This window comes from Peromyscus leucopus, chromosome 7 (genome assembly GCF_004664715.2).
Source record: "Peromyscus leucopus breed LL Stock chromosome 7, UCI_PerLeu_2.1, whole genome shotgun sequence".
Lineage (NCBI taxonomy): Eukaryota > Metazoa > Chordata > Mammalia > Rodentia > Cricetidae > Peromyscus > Peromyscus leucopus.
Window position 1 is genome coordinate 62,420,125 of NC_051069.1, and position 22,771 is coordinate 62,442,895.

At 41.9% G+C, this 22,771-nt stretch overlaps 1 protein-coding gene across 4 annotated transcripts in view; it reads left to right on the forward strand.

Annotated features, from left to right (window-relative positions):
• The window catches only part of Dync2h1 (dynein cytoplasmic 2 heavy chain 1), a 230,942-nt gene that overhangs the window by 124,410 nt on the left and 83,761 nt on the right, over positions 1 to 22,771 (forward strand). For 3 of the 4 annotated variants that reach the window (XM_028890970.2, XM_037207771.1, XM_037207772.1), the window contains exons 64-70: positions 5,129 to 5,149; positions 6,317 to 6,415; positions 10,135 to 10,258; positions 13,722 to 13,885; positions 17,672 to 17,791; positions 18,279 to 18,413; positions 21,934 to 22,077. In XM_028890970.2, the coding sequence (XP_028746803.1) occupies positions 5,129 to 5,149; positions 6,317 to 6,415; positions 10,135 to 10,258; positions 13,722 to 13,885; positions 17,672 to 17,791; positions 18,279 to 18,413; positions 21,934 to 22,077 (807 nt within the window). The remainder of the gene's footprint in view (positions 1 to 5,128; positions 5,150 to 6,316; positions 6,416 to 10,134; positions 10,259 to 13,721; positions 13,886 to 17,671; positions 17,792 to 18,278; positions 18,414 to 21,933; positions 22,078 to 22,771) is intronic. The other variant, XM_028890972.2, reaches the window with a different exon arrangement.

Below are 22,771 nucleotides of genomic sequence, written 5' to 3' on the forward strand. Positions count from 1 at the left end.
TTTCTCCTTCTTCTATCCCTATTATTCTTAGGTTTGGTCTTTTCATGGTGTCCCAAATTTCCTGGACGTTTTGTGTTAGGACTTTTTTGTCTTTATTGTTTTCTTTGACTGACGAATCTATTTTCTCTATCGTGTCTTCAGTGTCAGAGATTCTCTGTTCCATCTCTTGCAATCGGTTGGTTATGCTTGTTTCTGTAGTTCCTGTTCGTTTTGTCAGGATTTCTATTTCCAGCATTCCTTCAGCATGTGTTTTCTTTATTGTCTCAAATTCATTTTTCAGATCTTGGAATGTTTCTTTCATCTGTTCAATTGCTTTTTCTTGGCTTGATTTGATTTCTTCCCATTTTTTGTTCGTTTTTTCTTCCATTTCTTTAAGGGAGTTTTTTATTTCCTCTTTAATGGAGTTTTTCATTTCCTCTTTAAGGGAAGATTTTATTTCCTCTTTAAGGGAGTTTTTTATTTCCTCTTTAAGGAAAGTTTTTATTTCCTCTTTAAGGTAGTTTTTCAATTCCTCTTTAAGGAAAGTTTTTATTTCCTCATTGAGGGAATGTTTTATTTCTTCTTTAAGGGCCTCTATCATCTTCTTAATGTCATTTTTAGGGTTGATTTCTTCTGTTTCTTCTGTCATGGTATGTTTGGGTCTTGCAGGTGTAGAATCACTAGGTTCTGATGTTGCCATATAGGTCTTTATGTTGTTGCCTGTATTTTTGCACTGGCGTCTACTCATCTCTTCCTCTGTGAGGTGCAGGTGGTGTCTGTGTCTGAGAGTGCCTCTCTTGTTCTAATTTTTAGTCTTGGTTTAGTAGTGGTTCTTGGTTAAATTGGTGCTATTGGGCTATTTCTTCAGGGGCAGCTGATTTCGATCAGTGAATTATATACTTATGATTCTGGTGATCTGGTTTGGTGTCTGGGTAGCGCCTTCTTCTGTGTTCCCAGGTCACGTTTTGTTCATTTGTCAACTCCTCAGCTGATCTTGTTTCTTCAGACTTTAAACTGTAGGCATCTGAATCCTCTCCCAGATGGGTTTCAGCTGAGCAGGGTAGTCTCACCAACACCTCCAAGTTGTTGGGTTTCACAGGATCAGCAGCTGGGCCCTGGGTTGTCCTCAGACGGAGTGTTCAGATTTGTTCTGGTTCTGACCCACGGAGATAGCTTCTTCCCCAGATGTTGGGGTTAGGGGCGTCCCTGTTCCAAGCTGTGTCTGCTTGTCTCCGTCCCTGAGCCTGTCTACCTCTGTGGTCCGCCGCCGGGCCTGTATGTCCCTGTCAGCTGCCACTGGGTCTGTCTGCCTCTGGGGGCCGTCACCGGGCCTGAGTGTCTCTGCCGGCTGCAGCCGGGACTGAATGTCCCTGTCGGCCGCTGCAGCCGGGCCTGAATGTCCCTGTCGGCCGCTGCAGCCGGGACTGAATGTCCTTGTTGGCCGCTGCTGCCCGGCCCGTTTACCTCAGCGGGCCGCCGCTGGGCCCGTCTACCTCCACGGGCCGCCTCCACAGGCCTACCTGTGTCTGCTTCACTCCGCCGCCGGGCCTGTCTACCTCTGTGGGCCGCCGCTGGGCCTGAATGTCTCTGCCGGCTGCCGCCTGGCCTGAATGTCCCTGTCGGCTGCCGTCGCTGGGCCCGTCTACCTCCACGGGCCGCCGCCGCAGGCCTACCTGCGTCTGCTTGTCTCTACCGCCGGGCCTGTCTACCTCTGTGGGCCGCCGCTGGGCCTGAATGTCTCTGCCGGCTGCCGCAGGGCCTGAATGTCCCTGTCGGCCGCTGCCGCCAGGCCTGTTTACCTCAGCGGGCTGCCGCTGGGCCCGTCTACCTCTGTGGGCCGCCGCTGGGCCTGAATGTCTCTGCCGGCTGCTGCCGGGTCTGAATATCCCTGTCGGCTGCCGCCGCTGGGCCCGTCTACCTCCACGGGCCTCCGCCACCGGCCTACCTGCGTCTGCTTGTCTCCGCCGCCGGGCCTGTCTACCTCTGTGGAGCGCCGCCGGGCCTGAATGTCCCTGTCGGCTGCCACTGCTGGGCCCGTCTACCTCAGCGGGCTGCTGCTGGGCCCGGCTACCTCTGCGGGCCGCCGCCGCAGGCCTACCTGCGTCTGCTTGTCTCTGCCTCATGCTCTATTTTTCGCATAAATTTTGTATTTCAATTTAATTTAATTTACCAAACAAAATTCTACAATGACAAAAGAAGTTTTAGGTTACAAGTTAGAAATGAACATCTATACATTTTGGAAAATTGTTTCATGTAGTGTGTTTTCTTACAGTTGAAAATACTTTCTTGGTAGTGAATATGAAAGCCATATATATTTAAAGCAGTGGTTACAAACATCATAGAGTAAAAAATCTATTGCATTGTTGAATGACAGTTTGAGTATGTACTTAGGTCATTCTCTGGACTCTCCTCAGCCTCCTGTCTCCCTCACTGTTATCCCCATGACCACCCCACTGGTCCCCTCTCACATTTACACCTTTCTGTTTTGTCTTATGACTTGATGAACAGGTCACAAACTTTAAATGAAGTTTGGTTTTATCATAACTTGGTGTACCTCTCACAGTTTTTTGCATTGTTTATTGCACGTGTGTGCGTACACACATGGAGGCCTGAAGACACGGTGCAGGAGTCGCCTCCCTTCTTTGGTGTGATCAGGCATGGGGGCCAGTGCCCTCACCCACGCTGTCCTCACTGGCCCATGTAAACTGCATACTAACTTCCCTCCTAAGTGATGGGAGTTCATTTTCTGTCTCAATAGAGTATACACTGTTATCCTCTCTCCTCTCAGTAACCTTTTTCCCTGAGCATAAATCTTTTTCTTTTCCTCCCCCCCCCAAGTGTGTGTGTATATATGTACATCAAATGCTCCTCTTTAGGTAGCATGGAATATTTTTCTTGGTTTGGGTCCTATTTATTTCTCTAATTTGTTTTGTTTTATTAGACCTATTAATTAACTGTCCAGGTGTGTTGCCTGGAAGAAGTCTATGACTACAAATTGAGTGGTTTTCTTAATTTAATTTGATTTTACTGTTTCTCTATTTGCTTTTTGAACAGTTTTTTTCTTATCTTCTTCTGCACTGAAATAAACATCTGGAGCCTCAGCTGCCTTTGTAGCTAGAGTCTGTGTCAGGCGTTGCCCTACGTTGTGTCTGTTGTTCTATACCCTGTGCGTGTGTCATGCCTGTCGTACTTATTGACCGTTCTTCTCACTTCAGTTGTCAAAGAAAGTCACGATTCACAAATATTAATAAATCTGGCATAGTGACACATTCATGCTATCCTAGCCTGAGAGGCTGAAGCAGGAGGATTTGAGGGAGTTCAAGGTCATCATAGGTTACATATACATAGTGAGATGATATCTCAAAAACCCAAAGCAAAACAAACCATAAACAGTTCCCCCCAAGACCTATGATGGTTTAAGAATTATTTCCTAAGAATGAGTGATGGGGGAGGTAAGCCTTTAGAAAACATGTTTATGAGAATATATATGTATATATTGCTAATAACTGAAAGACAACTTTCTCTTCAGAATTGGGTTCATAATCAATATTGGAACTTGCCTGTGAATTTAATTTTAATAATAAGCTTATATTTAAATTCCATTTAATATTTACAAATTCTTTTGAAGACTTATGCGCACTCCTAATGCACCTTCACCTCCCTCCCCCCAAATCACTTGGAAAACAGATTAGATTAGCATGAATTTGCCATTATGGTCAACACTGTATCCTAAGTCTAAGAAGATATGTTAGGTCTGAAATACATTGTAGTTAAATGTGTGATTGGGAAGCACATACTTAGTTACATCTATAATCATTCTAGGTGAGGTTTGTAAAATGAATTCTCTAAGGATTAACTACTGGAATCTCATGTTACCCAGGCTTGCCTTGAACTTAATGACTCTATAATGCTGGTATTATGTATAGGCCTATGTCAGCAGGCTGCCCCCCTCTGTATAAGGAGTACATAGATTTGATCACAGATAGCTTGTCTCTACCTTTCAATGACATTGGCTTTTGCTGACTTCACATTGACCAATTTCAGTTTGTTTCTAGATTAGAAACGTATCCCTCCTCCTCTACTCCCTCCCCAGCCTGTTAATCTTCTAAAAGGATTCAGACGAGCCCTTTGTTTAGCATTTCCATGCAGTGGCAGGTGACCACTATCTGAATGTGACCCTGTCAGATACCCTGAGTGTGCCGTGCAGGGTAGGCCAGGCAGCTCTTGATTATAAACCCTTTCTTATCCTCTCCAGTCTTGCTAAATGCATTGCTCAGATAGCTCCAGAACCATCACATTTACTTACATTCACTTCTGTGGCTTCATTTTGTGCCTAGAGAAATGTACTGTGCCAGCCAGCACCTTCCCCTTTGTGTTGCTTGTTTTGTTTCCTAGAGTGATGTTCCTGAAATGTTAGTCTGCTGCTCACAATGTTTCCATAGTGTATGCCACTGACTTTGCCTTGCCTGCAGTTTGAAATCTCCATTACTCGTAATGGAATGGATGAATGAATATACGAGACATGGCATAGGAAGTTCTTCCTGGTCAGGCAGCCCTTACTAATTCTTCTATCTGTTCTGTGAAATGCATAATCTTTGCCCACACCTTCCAAATTCAGCTCTGCTTGACGACTGGAGTTGTCCCACTGCTCCAGCTTTCGTAGCCTCTTTTCCATTGTGGGATTAGCTCCTTTACCTGGATAATCTTTCTTGGCTTAATTTGATTTGACTTTTCCTACCCCAACTCCACATGTCTCCTGTGTATCTTATGTATTTCCTGATCATGCAGTTTTCATTTTTTGCTTCTTAATTGGATATGAAGTCATTGAAGGTAAGGAGATAGATCTTCCTCATTTCTGGACTCCTTGTCTGTATTCCTGTGGTTGTTACCTAGCATGGTAGGTGAATGAATGAGGGAATGGAAGCTCATCATTTTTTTTCTGTTAGAATGTGTTAAGTGTAATTTTAGCTGCATTTTATCATGGAACAGAGAGATAAAATGTACCTCAGAGAATTTATCTAAAGTTCTATAAAGAAGTATATATAAGATGAAAACCAACTTGTAAGTTGGTTTAGGTTTGTTACACGTATTTTGGTAAAATGCGTTGCTTAAAAATATTATCACCTCTTTTTTTTCCTGACTGCATCAGATCATTGGTTTGAAATCATGGGTAAGAACTCTTTCAGTTTTAAAAGTAATAATATTGAGGGTGTGACAAAATCTAGTAGAACTGTGAAATGTTTATTATTATCCATAAAACCAGATCTAAACCCATAGTAACACTGAAGAGCCATTTGCTAGCCAAGTCATTTTGCCAGGGGTTGTGTCTTCATACAGTGGAGCAGTAAGAGAGGCCTCCAGACACAGGTGCCTGGTGAGGATTACACAGTGGGGTTGTGTGAGGAAGTGTCTGGAGAACTGAGACCCACAGTGCAGCTGTTGGAAAGTCCAGCATCTGTTTGAACAGTGTTGGTGATGGAAACTGTTTGGGGGAGTTGTTAGTTCCTGCCATCCCCTTCCCCTGACATGCCACTGAAGTTACCCATTTGTTCTTGCTAGACACAGTCCAGTTCTCAGTGTGTTATACCTACTGTCATGTGTGTCCTTTTACCATGATAGCAATTGTGCTGTTCTTCAAGTGAGACAATTTAAGAAACATTGGTTCATTGTTTAACTACATTTACTAGACAATGATGATTAAAAAATATCATATAGAGGTGGCTGGAGAGATGGTTCAGTGGTTAAGAGCACTGACTGATCTTCCAGAGGACCTGGGTTCAATTCCCAGCAACCACATGGTGGTTCACAGCTGTCTATAACTTCAGTTCCAGGGGACCCAACACCTCACCCAGGCATACATGATGTAAAACACCAATGCACATAAAATAAGAAAGTAAATAAACAAATAAAAATGTGGAATAGGTAATATGTGTTTTATGTTTGTATGTTGTGTCTTTTCCTCTGTATAGTGCTGTGGGAAGGCAGCTTCAGTGCTGTGGTTTACCAGTGTGAGACATTCTGCACAAATGCGTTCCTAGTTCTTTAGATCCTAATGGACAGCCTAGTCAGTTTCCCTTGAAGGACATTTGCAGAGTATGTTCACTTTACTGCAGTTAGATTTAATTGTTTACTACTTGTTCCTAGTAATTTACCTAAGTGGATTTTGGTGCAGATAAAAGCCACACCATCTCTTCCACTTTGTGCTTGATAGAGTCACATTGTACAAAGACACAGAAAAGCTTACTTTGCAATTGATTTACAATTTTTAGGAATTTATTTCTGTTTAAATAAAAGTATAAAAATTCATTGTTATTTAAAAAGCTTTTTCCCCCACTAGAGTCGTGTGTGCCCATTTCTGATAGATCCGTCTTCTCAGGCAACGGAATGGTTAAAGACACATCTGAAAGACTCACGTTTGGAAGTTATTAACCAACAGGTATGCACTACTTATAATTTAGGTCCTGGCTGCAGATAAACCAACAGTGAATACAGCTCAGGGTCCATAATGAGAAGACACATGCAGAATGAGCTACCTGCAGCATTCCTCATGGGAATCTGGGGAAAGGAGAAGGGTGGTTCTCATGGCTGCAGGTCTGTCACTTCTAGCATAGGAGAAAACATCGTTTTTGGTGCTAGCGACTCATCTGAGCCCCAGGAGTTTTAACAGTGAGCAGACACAGCTCTTCCTCTTTGTAAGAGGAGGTTAAGGAGATAGACCTCTACACTGTGCTACGATTAATGACAAATACAGGGCATTATGGAATTGTAGATGTACGCTTAGTGTGGAGAGGTCTTACATGCCTCTCCTTTCCTATGCTGTACTCACTAGGGGTTCTAACATGCCCTAAGGGATGATGCTTGGCCAGTGAGCTGTAGTTGTTGTGCTTTGGCAGTAACCCCTCACTGTCCAATTTACCTTATTAAGGGAATTATTGTTGTCTTAATCAAAGTTTGTAAGGATTAACATTTGATTGTTTTTATATATATTCTTAAGGTATATGAAATTTTTCCTCTAAATTTAACATTCCCTATAGAAGTTTCAATCTCATTTGTATGTGGTAAGAATAACTGAAAATTAGGTGCTGTATAATATATAGCCATTTCTTATGTACCAGTTGGGATATGTTTTGAGAAATGCATTCTTGGGCAGTTCTCCAGTGTGAACATTTAATACATCCCTGCATCTGACTTTGTGACCTACCATACACTGGGCTGCACAGTACAACCTCTGGCTTCTAGGCCACAGGTCTGTGCAGCAGGTTGTTGTACCAAACACTATACCAGGGATAGCAGGGCATGGTGTTATTTAACTCATGTAAACAAGGAATGGGTACAGAAAAAAAAATATAAACATTATTAAATATATAAAAGCAGGATGTGTACAGGCAGGAACCAGCGGCACTGGAGGGCATCGTGGGTGAGGCAGTGCATGTCTGGATGTGACAGTCCAGGACACTTCCAGGCATGCCCAGCTTGTAGTTAGCTTTGTTTTTTAAATAAGCAGAAGGAATACATTGTATAAATATTGATAAAATACAGCCAGGTGCGTACTCAGGACCCAGGACTGCACACCGTCATGTGCTGTTTTTACAGGCAGCTGTCATTTACAGTAAGCAATCAGATTGGCTTACTCCAGAGCCACCACAGTTTGGCACTGTGCTCTTATGCTGTGACACCCATGGTATTATCACTGGTCAGTGGAGAATTTGAGCTCTGTGGTAATCTTGTTGGGTCCTGTTGTACATATGGTCTGCTGTTGACTGACTTGTGGGCAGTGAGTCATGCTATTTTGCTTTCATTTATGAAATATTACATCTCTTTTTCTCCCACTTGGAGGCCTGGAATAGTGTTTAAAACTCCTTTTTTGCTAGACAGAAAGCCTAAAAGTTCTTGATCGATTACAAAATCTTACCTAATAGTCCTTTCATAATAGTAATCCTTTCTTACAAACACAAATTTATAGGAGTTTTTCATCTTGTTTTTTTTAAACTTGAAGCACAGAGAAGTAGTTCTTCTGAATACGTGGCTATTTATTGCAGATAGAGGTTGGAATTTTATTTTTGTAGCAACTTGTAAGTGTGGTAGAAACTTGATGGGAAGTTTTGAATTATGGTGTTGTGCCTAAGTTGCGAGACCCCCGAAGAGACCACCAGAGACAGGAACTCCAGTGGGATTGTGGGGTGGTGCAGCGGGAGGAGCTCCTCGTCTGTGGAGAACCAAGGCTCACGGTGCAGCCTCTGTTCAGTGTCTGCACGTCCTGCACAGTGTTGCTGATGGAAACTGGGGAAGAGTATGGGGAGGAAAGACTTTGAGTTCTTCTGTTCCCCCCTGGAGGATCAGTGGCTTTGGGTCTTTCTTGGCTTTTACAGGGAGTAACTGTGACGGAGTGGATGGTTCAAGCAGGGGTTAACAGGTGGTAGGAGCAAAAAGGGCTTGACCCAGGGGAGGGGTCCCCCAGTCCTATCAATAAGCCCTCTTCAAGTCACTATGTAAGGGATCTAGTCTGGGTGTCCTGTCTGGGGCCTGAACACGATTTCCTTGACCTGGTGGATGGTACCAGAGTCAATAGTCCCCTCCTGTTGCTAGCCAACGTTGAAGGCAGGTCATTCTGAGGAACAAAAAGTAATCCATTTATTTTTCTTAACATTGTCACTGTTATTGAAAACAGTCTCCTTCATATCCTCCAATGTACTAGGGTCAGGTCTAGAGGGATAGAAGGGATATTTCTCATGGCTTGTCCTTGTATCTTAGCAAATGAGAGATGAGCAGAAATGCAACAAATCACACTGCCGAACAAGACAGTCAGACAGAAAGGGAGAACACAGGCCCTTAACAGTTCTGCGGTTGACAGATGGTCCAGGCAGACGGACGTCTGGAGAGGGAGCCTCCATTGTGCCAAAGACCATAGGGATGGGACGGGGACAGGTCAGCAGAGTCTCCTGATCCCCAGAGTTCTCAGATACACAGGTGGGACCCTTGTGAGTCCTTGACAAAGTGGCCTCAGACTTGAGACTCCCTGCCCAGACAAGGAGAGGTGACATCTCCTGACTGCTCCAGGTTCACTTTTATGGTGCGTCTGCCAAAGCGGAACCTCTCAGAAACAGACAGCTGCTGGCAGCAATCAGAAATCAAATGGAGAAACAGAAAACAGCAACAATAAACAGGCAAGACAGACAGACAGACTCACCTAATGTAAACCTTTGAAGTCCGGGGATCTCGGGTATTCTGGGGATCCCAAACAAGCCCTCAAATGTTGTGCCCAAGTCAAGAGACCCCAAAGAGACTACCAGAGACACGAAATCACCGGAATGTAAAAGCAAGGTTTATTGCAGCGGTTTAAGCCACAGCGGGGATCTCGTCAAGCACACCACACCGACGCAGAGAAGTCTAGAGGAGGTGCCCCTCCCTGAGTATGCAAGGTTTCTAAAGGAAAAAAACCACAAGGTTGCCATATTAGGGGGGTTTCAGTAGGGTACAATCCTAATTGGCTCGTGCTTAGAGACTTTCCAGAATTCTGTTGTTATCTCATGTTCAGCTTAACCCCATTTATTTGTTAAGCCCTGTCCTGAGCTGTGTCCAGGTTGGTTCATTCTGTGGTTAATCAGTTGCTACCAGATGGCCAGATGGCTGTTCCTGACATCCTGACTTTGTACTTTCTGGTTCCTGGAATTTATGTCGGCAATACTGAGAACTAGAAACCTAAGGTCTGTTGCAAAATGGAGAGGCTTACAAGATGGAGGGGCCTTGGTTCCTCAGTGGCAGACATAAAGACTTGATGTTCAGTTGGTACACAGTTGCTTCCAGGTGTGCAGGATGAAAATGCTCTAAAGATCTGTTCTCCTAATATGTTTATAATTAATAGTACTATATAGGGAAGGAAGGAAGAGCCTATGTTACTTGGATTTTTTTGGTACAGTAATTTTTAAGCCTTATTTTTCTTCTGTGTCTACTTAAATTATTTAAATTATGAAAATTTTGAGGTAATTTATTAAACTAAAATGATTTATTACTAGATATTTTATAACTAGAAAACAACCATGGATAATTTTGATTAGTGCTATAGATGATAGTTTGTGTTAATATGTTCATTGTTTACAAGGATCTTTGTAAGCATGGGGATAAGGAACTAGTATATGCTTTTCTTTATTTCCACAGGACAGTAACTTTATCACAGCTCTCGAATTGGCAGTGCGCTTTGGGAAAACCCTCATTATACAAGAGATGGATGGGGTGGAGCCTGTTCTTTATCCACTGTTGAGACGAGATCTGGTTGCTCAAGGTACATGTTTGAATTTCTTGAGTACCAGTTTTTAAAACCAGGCACAAGCTAGCAAGGGTCTCTTCTGGTGAAGCCATCCATGTAAGACATGCTTAATTGTCCCAGCAACACAGTATGGGGCTTTGGGGGACAAAGCACACATGTGATCATCTGTTGTCCTTGCAAGTTGTGACAATGTATGGAATTGTTGTTCTCAGGGACTCTCATCAGACCAGGGATTTTCACTCAGGGTAGCTATGTAAACATGCACTTCCTATTCATAGTAAAAACGGAAGCAGGTGCTTAGCATAGCCTTAACATTCGCAAACAGTTTGAGCACAGAAAGCCGCCCTTGTAAGTTCTTAGAACTGTGAGAAATTTCCTGAAACCCATGGTCCCAGATGCTGCTTATAGACTACTTTTGCAAGTACGCCATTCTGAAGATGTCTGGGCTTCTTCATGGATGCCTCATATGGCTTTTAGGAAATACTCATGAGGTCTTTCCATGCGCTGACACTCTGAGATAAATGTGTGACTTCTCTGGGCATAGCTGACAGTGAGTCAGCCCTGGGACTCCCAATTGTTGAGTTGCTCATACTTTATTCAGAGGATAGTGTAGATGCTTTTGAATTTCCCATATTCCTATAAGTTACTGGTAAACTCCTGGCTCATCATTTTGGATTTAGATCAAATCGTCTCTTTGCCTCAGGAAAGGCTTTGTAACAACTTACTCTGAAACATTTTGGGGTTTTACCGTGTCAGATAATTCTGTATGCATGACATTTGGTTAATTTTCATAAGTGTCTTTGAAATTTGTGCAAATTTTGCTCTTTGTTGGTTTAATTTTTTTGAAGATCAATTATGTCATATTTGTCATGTTATTCTTTATCACTTTAGAAACATTAGTTTGCTCCTTCTTGTCAAGTAAAATATCGGAAAGTCAGTTTTGAATTTGTTTCTTTTTGTTTTTGTTCTGTCATTTTTGTTTGTTTTAAGTATCTTGAATTTTTGTCATGAAGTATTCTGTAAATCTAGGAGTCTCTTGAATTGACAGTCTGATCCTACAGTGCTATTCTATAGCTTTATGAGCTAGTTGTGTTAAGTCAATGCTGCCCTTGCTGTGACACTTACCTGCAAAATGTCAACTCAAGGAATGCAAGATTTATTTTGACTCATGGTTTTATCGGCTTCAGTCTACCTTGGTTGGCAGCATTGTTCCTAGGTTTACATTGTATCCTGCAAGGGGTGCTGGAGCAGAGTAGTAACAGTGATGTGACAGGAAGCAGAGTAGTAACTAGAACAGATAGATTCCGCAGTGACACAGTCACATGACCTATTTCCTTTACCATGATCCCACTTTGCAGTTTCCGAACCCTCTAGTACTCCTTACACAGTTTAATTCACCATTAGACTAAACTAAACCATTGATCCCATTGGTGCCCTCATGGTCTGTCTTCTCTGGAAATCCCCTTCTAAGTCACCTAGGTCTGCTTTATTATTTTTCTAGGAAATCTGACAATTGAATTGGCAGTGAAGATAAGCTATCACACTGCTGTTTTCATGGCATCTACCTCTCTGTTCTTTTTAAATTATGTACATTTTTAAAGTAAAATTTACTGTGATGTTTAAATATGATTAATAGCATGACATTTTAAGGTATGGATGCTAAAAGGACAAGTTAACATATCTGTCCGTTTATACAGTTAATCTTTTTCATGTGGCAAAAACAGCTAAACGACTTCAGAATTTCAAATATGATACATTTGTATTCATTATAATCCTTATGTTCTACATTGGCCTTCTAGATTGTTCTATATTGGCTTTTCAAAATTACTCATCTCACATATCTACTATTTTGTGTGCTTTTAGTTACATCTCACCATAGGTGAGTTTGCACAATAATGTTCATGTTTTGTCTGGCTCATTTTCTTTATTTAATGCCCTCTAGGTTCATTCATGTAGTAGCAAATAGCAGTATATCCTTCACTGTGACCAAATAGCAATCCATTATGAAAACAAATATACTATGTTTTCTCACTGATGGACTCTTCCATGTTTCTCCATCTTGGCTATAATAAGTAATGTTGTAGTGAACATTTGAGGGTGCAAATAGTGTTTTGAGATGGTGTATCCTAGTCAGCTTTTTGTAATACCCAAGTAAAAGATGGGTCCTTCAGGGCATGTATGTCCGTAGTGACCCACTTCCTCTAAATAGTTTCTACCTTTTAGTTCCTGCTTTCCACTTAAGCTTCCAGATCAGGAACCCATCCATGGATAAATCCACTGATTACATCAGAACTTTGGATTTATTCACTTCTCTAAGGCCCAGCAGCTGATAATCAGCATTTTCACATGCGAGCCAGTTTTAGACATTTCAGGGTCAAACCATCACATGGTGGTTTTGTTTGTGGGTATATACCTAGGAGAGGGATTCCTGGCCACTGTAGAGTTCTAGTTTTAATTTCTTCAGGATCTTCTATAAGGCTTTTTGTAACAGGACATCAGTGTTCATTCAGTAACTGGTTCTTTTTTGTGCTTTGCCTTTTCTATAGTAATCATCCACACACAGGTGAAGCCATATGGTAGTTTCCATTTGCATTTACCTAATGATTAGTAATGCTGAGCATATTTCATTCTTCGTTGGCCATTTTAATGTCTTTTTTGGAGAAATGTTATTCAGGCCCTATTCCATTTTTAAATGGTTATTTGCTTTTCTGCTATTTATAATTCTTTATACATTTTGGATGTTATCTTTAGTATAGTTTTCAAATCACCCTTCCCACTGTCTCCATATCATCTTTTTATTTGGTGGATAAGTGGATAATGGATATCTTTGTTACTACTCAATTTTTTATATTCATAAATTTTTATTTTATATCTAAAGTACTAATACAATAAGTACCTTTTAACTAAATAATTTAGAAATTGGGAATAATACATGATTAAGAGTCTCTAGATTTGACATATACAAACAACTATTTCAGAAAAAAAATTTGAATATGAGACATACAGTTAATATTAAAACTATACCCATTATAAGTAGGTACCCCATTGTTACTTCTGTATGCCAGGATCATCTTAATGTTTTCTGACCTATGTAAATGCTTTTTGAGCATTTAGCAGTTTCTGGACCAGTCTAGTTTTGATGTCTTTCACACTGTATTAGAAACCTGTTCTCTCTGGGTCAGAGCCTGCAGACACTGTTTGAAGGGGATAGTGAAATCTCCAAAGGAAAGACCATGTGTCATGTGTATGTGTGGTTAAAGTGTTTAAACATAATGCCTGTTTTTTAGTAAAATGCAGTTTTTAATGTTTGTGGATTTGTCATTGTTGTCTTTCAAAGTCAAGGAAACTCACTGCCCTATAGTTTTTTTTAAAAGTCTGTATGCAAAAATGCTTGAAAACAGTTTCTTAAAAACTCACATAGAAATATACAGAAGATTCAAGCCAACTAATTGTGTGTTTATATGTGTGTTCTTGATAGGACCGCGTTATGTAGTACAAATAGGTGACAAAATCATTGACTATAATGAAGATTTCCGCCTTTTCTTGTCAACAAGAAATCCCAATCCCTTCATCCCACCGGATGCTGCATCCATCGTGACTGAGGTGAACTTTACCACGACCAGAAGTGGACTTCGAGGGCAGGTGTGTGGGCAGGACATGCCAGTGGACACTTACAGAGCCGTGTTTGCTATGAATGAGTTTGTTAAGATAGTTAGGATTAAATTTAGGATTTGAAAAATAGGCTTTGAGGTGAAGCATCCAGATCCTTTATTAGATTTGTGCTTTTGATGCTAACTTCATATTGTTGTTCTTCTAATATAATTCATTTTACACTCTATTTCTGTTACATTTGGTAAAATTTGCGAGACAGATAGTTCATAGAGATAAGACCAGTTTTTAAAATTCAAATTAAGGGCTGGGCAGTGAGTGGTAGCGCATGCCTTTAATCTGTGGATCTCTGTGAGTTTGAAGTTAGCCTGGTCTACAGAGAGTTCCAGGACAGCCAAGGCTACACAGAGAGACCCTGTCTCAAAAAATCAAAACATATGTAGATAAATAAATAAAATTCCAATTAAGAAAGCTGAAAACTGCAGTTATTTGATGTGTTCATGTAGGCAAGGGGTTCTGATTCCTGAGCCAGGATTTTTTGAAAAGGATTTTTTAGTTAGTTTTGAGATTATGATTGTATCATTTTCCTCTTCTCTTTCCCCCTGCAAACTCTCTTTCAAATTCACCTTGACCAGTGTTAACCACTGGAACAGTGTGTCTTTGAGCTCATTTATCTGTATCTGATTTGTTACAGTTTGGAATTAATGTTTGAGATTAAAAATGATTTTTAAATTTATATACTTTTATTTGTATCGGTTTAGCTTTTGCTCTGGAAAGAAATGTGTGTTGGTTTTGAGTGCTATCTCTTCTTTTTACTCATTTAACAGTGTTTATCTCCTTTTGCTCTCTAAGACAGCACATGCATCTGTGTAATTTTTACTTTATTGAAATTTAAAAGCTGCTTTTTCAAAATATTCTTTGCTTATACCATAAGGCTTCCTGAGCATTTATTTATGAATTACATAATTTGCATTATAATTCTTACATATCAGACCTTGAATAGTCACTCAGGATTTACCAACAACACTGCTTCCTTGGTCTGCAAACTGACCTTAGGATTGGTGTGAGGAGCAGTGCAGGTCTTCTTATGGTGAGAGTGTGAGTACACACGGTTCCTGTGGTGAGAGTGTGAGTACACACGGTTCCTGTGGTGTGAGTACACACGGTTCCTGTGGTGAGAGTATGAGTACACACGGTTCCTGTGGTGAGAGTGTGAGTACACACGGTTCCTGTGGTGAGAGTGTGAGTACACACGGTTCCTGTGGTGAGTGTGAGTACACACGGTTCCTGTGGTGAGAGTGTGAGTACACACGGTTCCTGTGGTGAGAGTGTGAGTACACACGGTTCCTGTGGTGAGAGTGTGAGTACACACGGTTCCTGTGGTGAGAGTGTGAGTACACACGGTTCCTGTGGTGAGAGTGTGAGTACACACGGTTCCTGTGGTGAGAGTGTGAGTACACACGGTTTCTGTGGTGAGTGTGAGTACACACGGTTCCTGTGGTGAGTGTGAGTACACACGGTTCCTGTGGTGTGAGTGTGAGTACACACGGTTCCTGTGGTGAGTGTGAGTACACACGGTTCCTGTGGTGAGAGTGTGTGAGTACACACGGTTCCTGTGGTGATGAGTGTGAGTACACACGGTTCCTGTGGTGAGAGTGTGAGCACACACGGTTCCTGTGGTGAGAGTGTGAGCACACACGGTTCCTGTGGTGAGAGTGTGAGCACACACGGTTCCTGTGGTGAGAGTGTGAGCACACACGGTTCCTGTGGTGAGAGTGTGAGCACACACGGTTCCTGTGGTGAGAGTGTGAGCACACACGGTTCCTGTGGTGAGTGTGAGCACACACGGTTCCTGTGGTGAGAGTGTGAGCACACACGGTTCCTGTGGTGAGAGTGTGAGCACACACGGTTCCTGTGGTGAGTGTGAGTACACACGGTTCCTGTGGTGAGAGTGTGAGTACACACGGTTCCTGTGGTGAGAGTGTGAGCACACACGGTTCCTGTGGTGAGAGTGAGTACACACGGTTCCTGTGGTGAGAGTGTGAGTACACACGGTTCCTGTGGTGAGTGTGAGTACACACGGTTCCTGTGGTGAGTGTGAGTACACACGGTTCCTGTGGTGTGAGTACACACGGTTCCTGTGGTGAGAGTGTGAGTACACACGGTTCCTGTGGTGTGAGTACACACGGTTCCTGTGGTGAGAGTGTGAGTACACACGGTTCCTGTGGTGTGAGTACACACGGTTCCTGTGGTGAGTGTGAGTACACACGGTTCCTGTGGTGTGAGTGTGAGTACAGACGGTTCCTGTGGTGAGTGTGAGTACACACGGTTCCTGTGGTGAGAGTGTGAGTACACACGGTTCCTGTGGTGAGTGTGAGTACACACGGTTCCTGTGGTGTGAGTGTGAGTACACACGGTTCCTGTGGTGTGAGTGTGAGTACACACGGTTCCTGTGGTGAGTGTGAGTACACATGGTTCCTGTGGTGAGTGTGAGTACACACGGTTCCTGTGGTGAGTGTGAGTACACACGGTTCCTGTGGTGTGAGTGTGAGTACACACGGTTCCTGTGGTGAGAGTGTGAGTACACACGGTTCCTGTGGTGAGTGTGAGCACACACGGTTCCTGTGGTGAGTGTGAGTACACACGGTTCCTGTGGTGTGAGTGTGAGTACACACGGTTCCTGTGGTGAGTGTGAGTACACACGGTTTCTGTGGTGAGTGTGAGTACACACGGTTCCTGTGGTGAGTGTGAGTACACACGGTTTCTGTGGTGAGTGTGAGTACACACGGTTCCTGTGGTGAGTGTGAGTACACACGGTTCCTGTGGTGTGAGTACACACGGTTCCTGTGGTGAGAGTGTGAGTACACACGGTTCCTGTGGTGTGAGTGTGAGTACACACGGTTTCTGTGGTGAGTGTGAGTACACACGGTTTCTGTGGTGAGTGTGAGTACACACGGTTTCTGTGGTGAGAGTGTGAGTACACACGGTTTCTGTGGTGAGAGTGTGAGTACACACGGTTCCTGTTGAAAACTTTTCCAACACGGTGTGCTGTTTGACCTCCCTAACAACAGTATAGGAAGGCTCTTTTTTTAAAAAAAAATATTGGTACTGTTTTTATTTTCATTGAATTGTTTTAAAAATTGCTTTATTTTTACTTAGAATATAAAGTATTAGATGCTACTCTGACATTTTTGAGCAAAATGTGTTTTGCTGTTTTTTGTTTTAATTGTAATAATCTTAGTGGGTGTGAAATGTTATTTCAGTGTTGTTTTGATGATATAATATTTAATTTTGGAATTACATTTGTGAGTATATATATATATATATATATATATGGGTACGCATGATCCCTGATGTGTGTGTAAGGGTCAGAGGACAACTGGAAGTCATTTCACGATATAGATTATGAGGATCTGACTCAGGTCTTTAGACTTGGTGTCATGTCCTTCACCCAGTAAGCCATCTCACTGGCCCCCAAAATGAAATATTTTAATATGTCTTATATCTTAAGTAAATGTTTATCAGTAGCTAATACTAGTTGCATAGTTTTTATAGTTTAACTTTAGAATGAAAATTTCATACTTCACAAATACTGTGATTTTTACATTTTTGACATTGCAATGATTGCTTTAGACATCAGTCTTCTGTTTCTTGTCAGGCACAGATGTGGAAGTGCCTTGTACTCAATTAGAAAGAATCAAATGATGTCACATTTATCACAGTACTTGAGTGCTTACTCATTTCCAAGGCCTACTCAGAAGTTTTCCTGTGTTTTGAACTTCATTGCTGGGATTACTTCTCTTGTTTTTCTTTTTTAAGCTTTTAGCTTTAACCATTCAGCATGAAAAGCCTGATCTAGAAGAACAGAAAACAAAACTGTTGCAGCAGGAAGAAGACAAGAAAATACAGCTTGCAAGACTTGAGGAGTCTCTGCTAGAGGTGATGAGCTTTCAGAGTGGTTTTCACATTGCTGCTCTCATATCCAATAGAAACCACAATTGTCTGTGACACATAAGGTGTATCTCAAAATGCTTGGGATTTTTCCAGAGTCATACTAGTATCTCAAAGTCACAATTCTAATAGAAAACGAGGATCTCTCTCTCAGAATAAAGATCTGAAGGAGTTATAAAGATAAATTGTTCAAAGCTAATAATTTCTTTTTATTGCATTGTTTTATATAAGTTCATTATATACTTGGAATTTCAAACGGCATAACTAGCATGAAATTATGATTGACTATATAAATGTATTTACTTTTGGTTATTATGTTAATAAATATAAAACATGCAGTTATTTAATATAGGAAGGCCAAGTAATGTGAAAATTCTTTAAAAAATATTTTTACTATATTAATAGTTAATACAGCTATATGCTTCTTTAATTGATTATCTTAATATTATAATAACTTTTATTATTTCTTCTGCAGACACTTGCCACATCTCAAGGCAATATTTTGGAAAATAAGGATTTGATTGAATCTTTGAATCAGACAAAAGCAAGCAGTGCTCTTATTCAAGACTCACTTAAAGAATCTTACAAACTCCAAATTTTCCTTGATCAAGTAATTATCTCCTTTGCTGTGATTCCATGTCAGGTTTTCTTAAATATTTGTGTTAATTTGGTAGAACATGTACAGTCAGATCATCAGGGGAATGATTTTGTCAAAAATGAAAGCCATTCAAAAATACCAGAGCCTGGGTGTGATTCCTATTTTAGGGAGGCAGTAAAGATGTCACTCACACTGAGTAAAGTCAGCTGCTCTGTCCACTCTGGTGGCGTCTACATCAAATGCCATGTTGTTACTTACGGTAGAGATGTGCTTTAAGATGAGGTTGAGGGCTGGAGAGATGGCTCCGCCATTAAAGGCTAGGCTCACAACCAAAAATATAAGAGTTCGGTTCCCAGCACCCACGGCTGTCTCTCCAGCCACCAAAAAAAAAAAAAAAAAAAAAAAAAAAAGGTGAAGTTGAAAGTGAATGTTTTAAAAGGGAGTGTGAGAGAACATCTTTACCATTTGTGTCTGTCAGCATTCTGTTACTCCAATGAACACCTGTGAGAAATCAACTTGTAATGGAAGGTTCATTCGGGCTCATAGTTTAGGGCTTGGAGCTCAAGGTCAGTTACTTGTTGCTTTGGGAACTGTGGCAAGGCAGCACATCACAGTAGGAAGAAACTCTCCCCCTCTGTCTGTGTGTGTCAGAGAGACTGGGAGAAGAAGGGGTGAGTGGGAGGAACCAGGGTCCAACAGTCAGCCCTCTCTGAAGTCACTCCATTCAATAAACTGAGACCCCAAGGCCATCTCTTACAATTTCCTTCACTGTCCCACAGCACCATGGGCTTCAGGTAAGATGTTAACATGCAGACTCTCAGGGAAGACATCTAAACAGTGGCACCATTCTTAGATGTCTGTCTGTCTGTCTGTCTTGTTTCCTCCCTCCCTCCCTCTCTTCCTCTCTTTAGTATTTTTAGGGGGGTTCTTAGACTATAGTCTATATTAGACAAGGTTCTCTAGAGTCACAGAACTTATGGAATGAATCTCTCTATACATATATAAACAGGGGCTTTATTAGAATGATTTATAGGATTGTAGCCTGTAAGTCATTCCAATAAATCTTAAGTATTTGTGTTCATTTGGTAGAACATGTACAGTCAAATCTAAACCAGCAATGGCTAGCTGTGAACAGAAAGTCAAGAACATAGTAGTTGCTCAGTCCCAAATGATGGGAGTCTCAACTGGTCTTCTGTAGATGCTGGAATCCCAAAGAAGTAGTCTCCAATGCCAGTAAAAGAATGGATATGCTAGCAAGGTGAGGGCAAGCAGGGGAAGAGCAAGAGCTTCCTTCTTCTATGTCCTCATATAGACTTCCAACAGAAGGTGTGGCCCAGATTAAAGGTATTTTTTCCCATCTCAAGATTTGGATTAAAGATGTGTGTCTTCCAGCCTTAAGATTCAGATCAAAGGTGTATGTTTTCCCACCTCAAAGGCCCAAACTATAAGTTGATTCACCCACTTCAAACCAAGCAGATAATGTCTCACAGGTGTGCCCTCCATTTCTGGATCGTAGTTCATTCCACATATGGTCAAGTTGACAGCATAGCCATTGCAGTCCTAACTGGCTTTGAGCCCAGCTGGCTTCAGACTTGCAGTGATCTTCCCCTTTCAGACTCTTGAGTGCTACGGTGACAAGGATGGGTCACTGTGCCCAGAAGAATTTTTCTTAAGACAAGTTAAATATACTAATTGGGTTATACATTATTTCTTTTCAAACATTTTTCTTCCCTGTTCAGAGTAGACACAGTCAATGTGAGGGTCTGAACCACTGTCTTACAAATGGCTTGGAATCCTTCTTACACTCTGTTTCCTTTAGCGAAGTGCCAACCCCACATTAGTGTAATATATATCATTTTCTCTTCTGCACAGTGCGACTGAGCTTTGCTGGAAACTCAGACAATGAGAGTTAATATCGCCTTGGATTTCCAGGCAGCAGCCTGACCTTTTGCTTGCTGACATTCTTGAGTTATTGGGCATGCTGTAGATGTAACCAACCATCTTATTAAAATAAGAAACACAGAACCAATGTAAAAGAGAAAGCCAAGAGGTCAGAGCTCAGAGCTAAAACCTTACCTCCTGCAGTGCTCCTAGCTTCTCCGAAAGAGAGCTACTTCCTGTGTGTCTGTCTTTAAATAGTCTTTCTGTTCTGCCTTCTCATTGGTTGTAAACCCAACCGCATGACTGCCTCGTCACTGCCTGTAAGTACCGCCCTCCAGGTATTAAAGGCGTATGTCTCCAATGCTGGCTGTATCCCTGAACACACAGAAATCTACCTAGCTCTTCTAACCATCACGCTCTTGCTGTGGCTCTAAAAGCTCTGATCCCAGGGCAACTTTATTTATTAACATACAATTAAAATCACATTTCAGTACAAATAAAATACCACCATAGCACGCTGATGTTCTTGCATCATTTCTGTTCCCCTTGATGACTTCTGTTTCTGCTTTCCCACTCTTGTTCACATTTGACACGTACCTATTACTACTGTAGATGCTTGGAGGAGAGCTCTGTTGAAACCAGAGTGAGACCAGAGATCAAAGCCTGATTCTAGTTCAGTCATTCCACCTGCCATTGCAGAGCTAAGCTCGATGGGTTTCCCACAGCACTGTGGGTGTTGTGCCTTCTCTGGGCAGCAAGCATTGACGGGATGCAGGTGGGGACTCCCCAGAGCCACGTTTGTAGATGTAGCACTGTGATGAAAAGGCGCGAGAACCCACCTGCACTGAGAACCTTGTAACCAGTAACCTGTGATTCTCCCTCGTCCTCTTCTGTCAGAAAGGCAGCCCCTGTTCTGATAAGTACAGGGGTCCTGAAGTGCACACCTCCAACAGTCATGTTCCTTGCCTCTGCTCCAACAACCTGTTCTCCCTTGTTCAAAGTGTCCTTGCGGGATGGCATACCATGCTCTTGTATCGCCTAAATCACCTGACCCCACTTGCTGACTATTCCGTTCTTTCTTCTTGTGCCAAATACTCTTAGTTTTGACTAAGGCCAATCCATGAACCACTTGTGACTCTACTATGTAAAGGTTAGAAAAATATTTCAGATATCTTGCTATAATATGAGTGTTAAAGCCTCACTCCTAAATTTGTATGTAGATACCTAATCTCTGATGAGGTAGGATTAAGAGATGGCACCTTTGTGGAGTGAAGGTCTCCTGGGTCAGGAGGAGAGTTACTGTGCCGTATGAAAGAGGGCAAAGGGGACTTGTTTGCTTTAAACTCTGGAAGGCACAGGGAGGAGGAAATGGGTCTTCAGTAGACACCAGATCTGCTGGTGCGTTAGCCTTGGACGTCATGCCACCAGAACCCATTCTGTGTTCTTTCTCAAAGCACTCTGAGTAAGTGGAGACATTTTGTCCTCAGCTGTGTATAAATAAAGATGCTATTACCTTAAGTTACAGAAATTCTTCTTCATCTTGATGTGTTGTGTGAGTAGTCTGTGGCTAGGTGCATGTACAGTGGTCTGCAGGTGGCAGAAAAGCACTGGTGTAAGATGATCCCTCTTCTGTCTCCACTAATGTTCACAGGAGCGGGACGCCTATCTGCCTTTGGCTGAGAGTGCCAGCAAGATGTACTTCATCATCTCTGACTTGTCCAAGATTAATAACATGTACCGTTTCAGCCTGGCTTCTTTTCTCCGACTTTTCCAACGAGCTCTGCAGAACAAGCAGGTCAGTTGTTGGGTATGCTAGAGATGTATTTAAAGAGACCACTTAAATATTGAATTTACACTAATACATCTTCAAGAAAGCTTTTATTATGTATTTCGGAGGACCATGTAACAGTTTTAAACTTCATTTAAAAAAGATCATTTCTCTGTTTGATATTGTTGGCAAACTATTATAGCATTGTTTGGAAACAAATGAACAGTTTATGTTCCAAGAAAAGTTAATAGTAAATGAGTCCTCCAATCCACCAATAATTCACAAGTGTTTGTAAATTGTCTACCTAGTCCTGTCACCTGAGCTATATCCTTTGTCAGTTGAGACTGTAATATAGGTAAAGCATTGTTCTCCATAACGGAGGCAAACCAGTACACTGCTTTAGCAGGATTGCTCTCCTGGGGGAAGCTTGACAAACTGTCTGACTAAGTAGGGATTTGGTTACCACACAGCAGGGCTGTGTTTCTTGTGTCTAGGAGCTCAGCTGGGACTTGAGCGTGGGGCTCAGGTGCAGATTCTTCAGTTCTCTGTTGGGTACCAAGGTGGGAAGACTTGATGAGTAGTAGTTTCTTCACCACCGAACTACTGTGGCAGGGTTGACTTCCTCACAGCACAGAGTAGGTAAACTTCTTATGATAACTCAGGGCACCAACTAATATATTCTAGCAGATAAGACAGAGATGGAATCACGCTTTGTAATCCA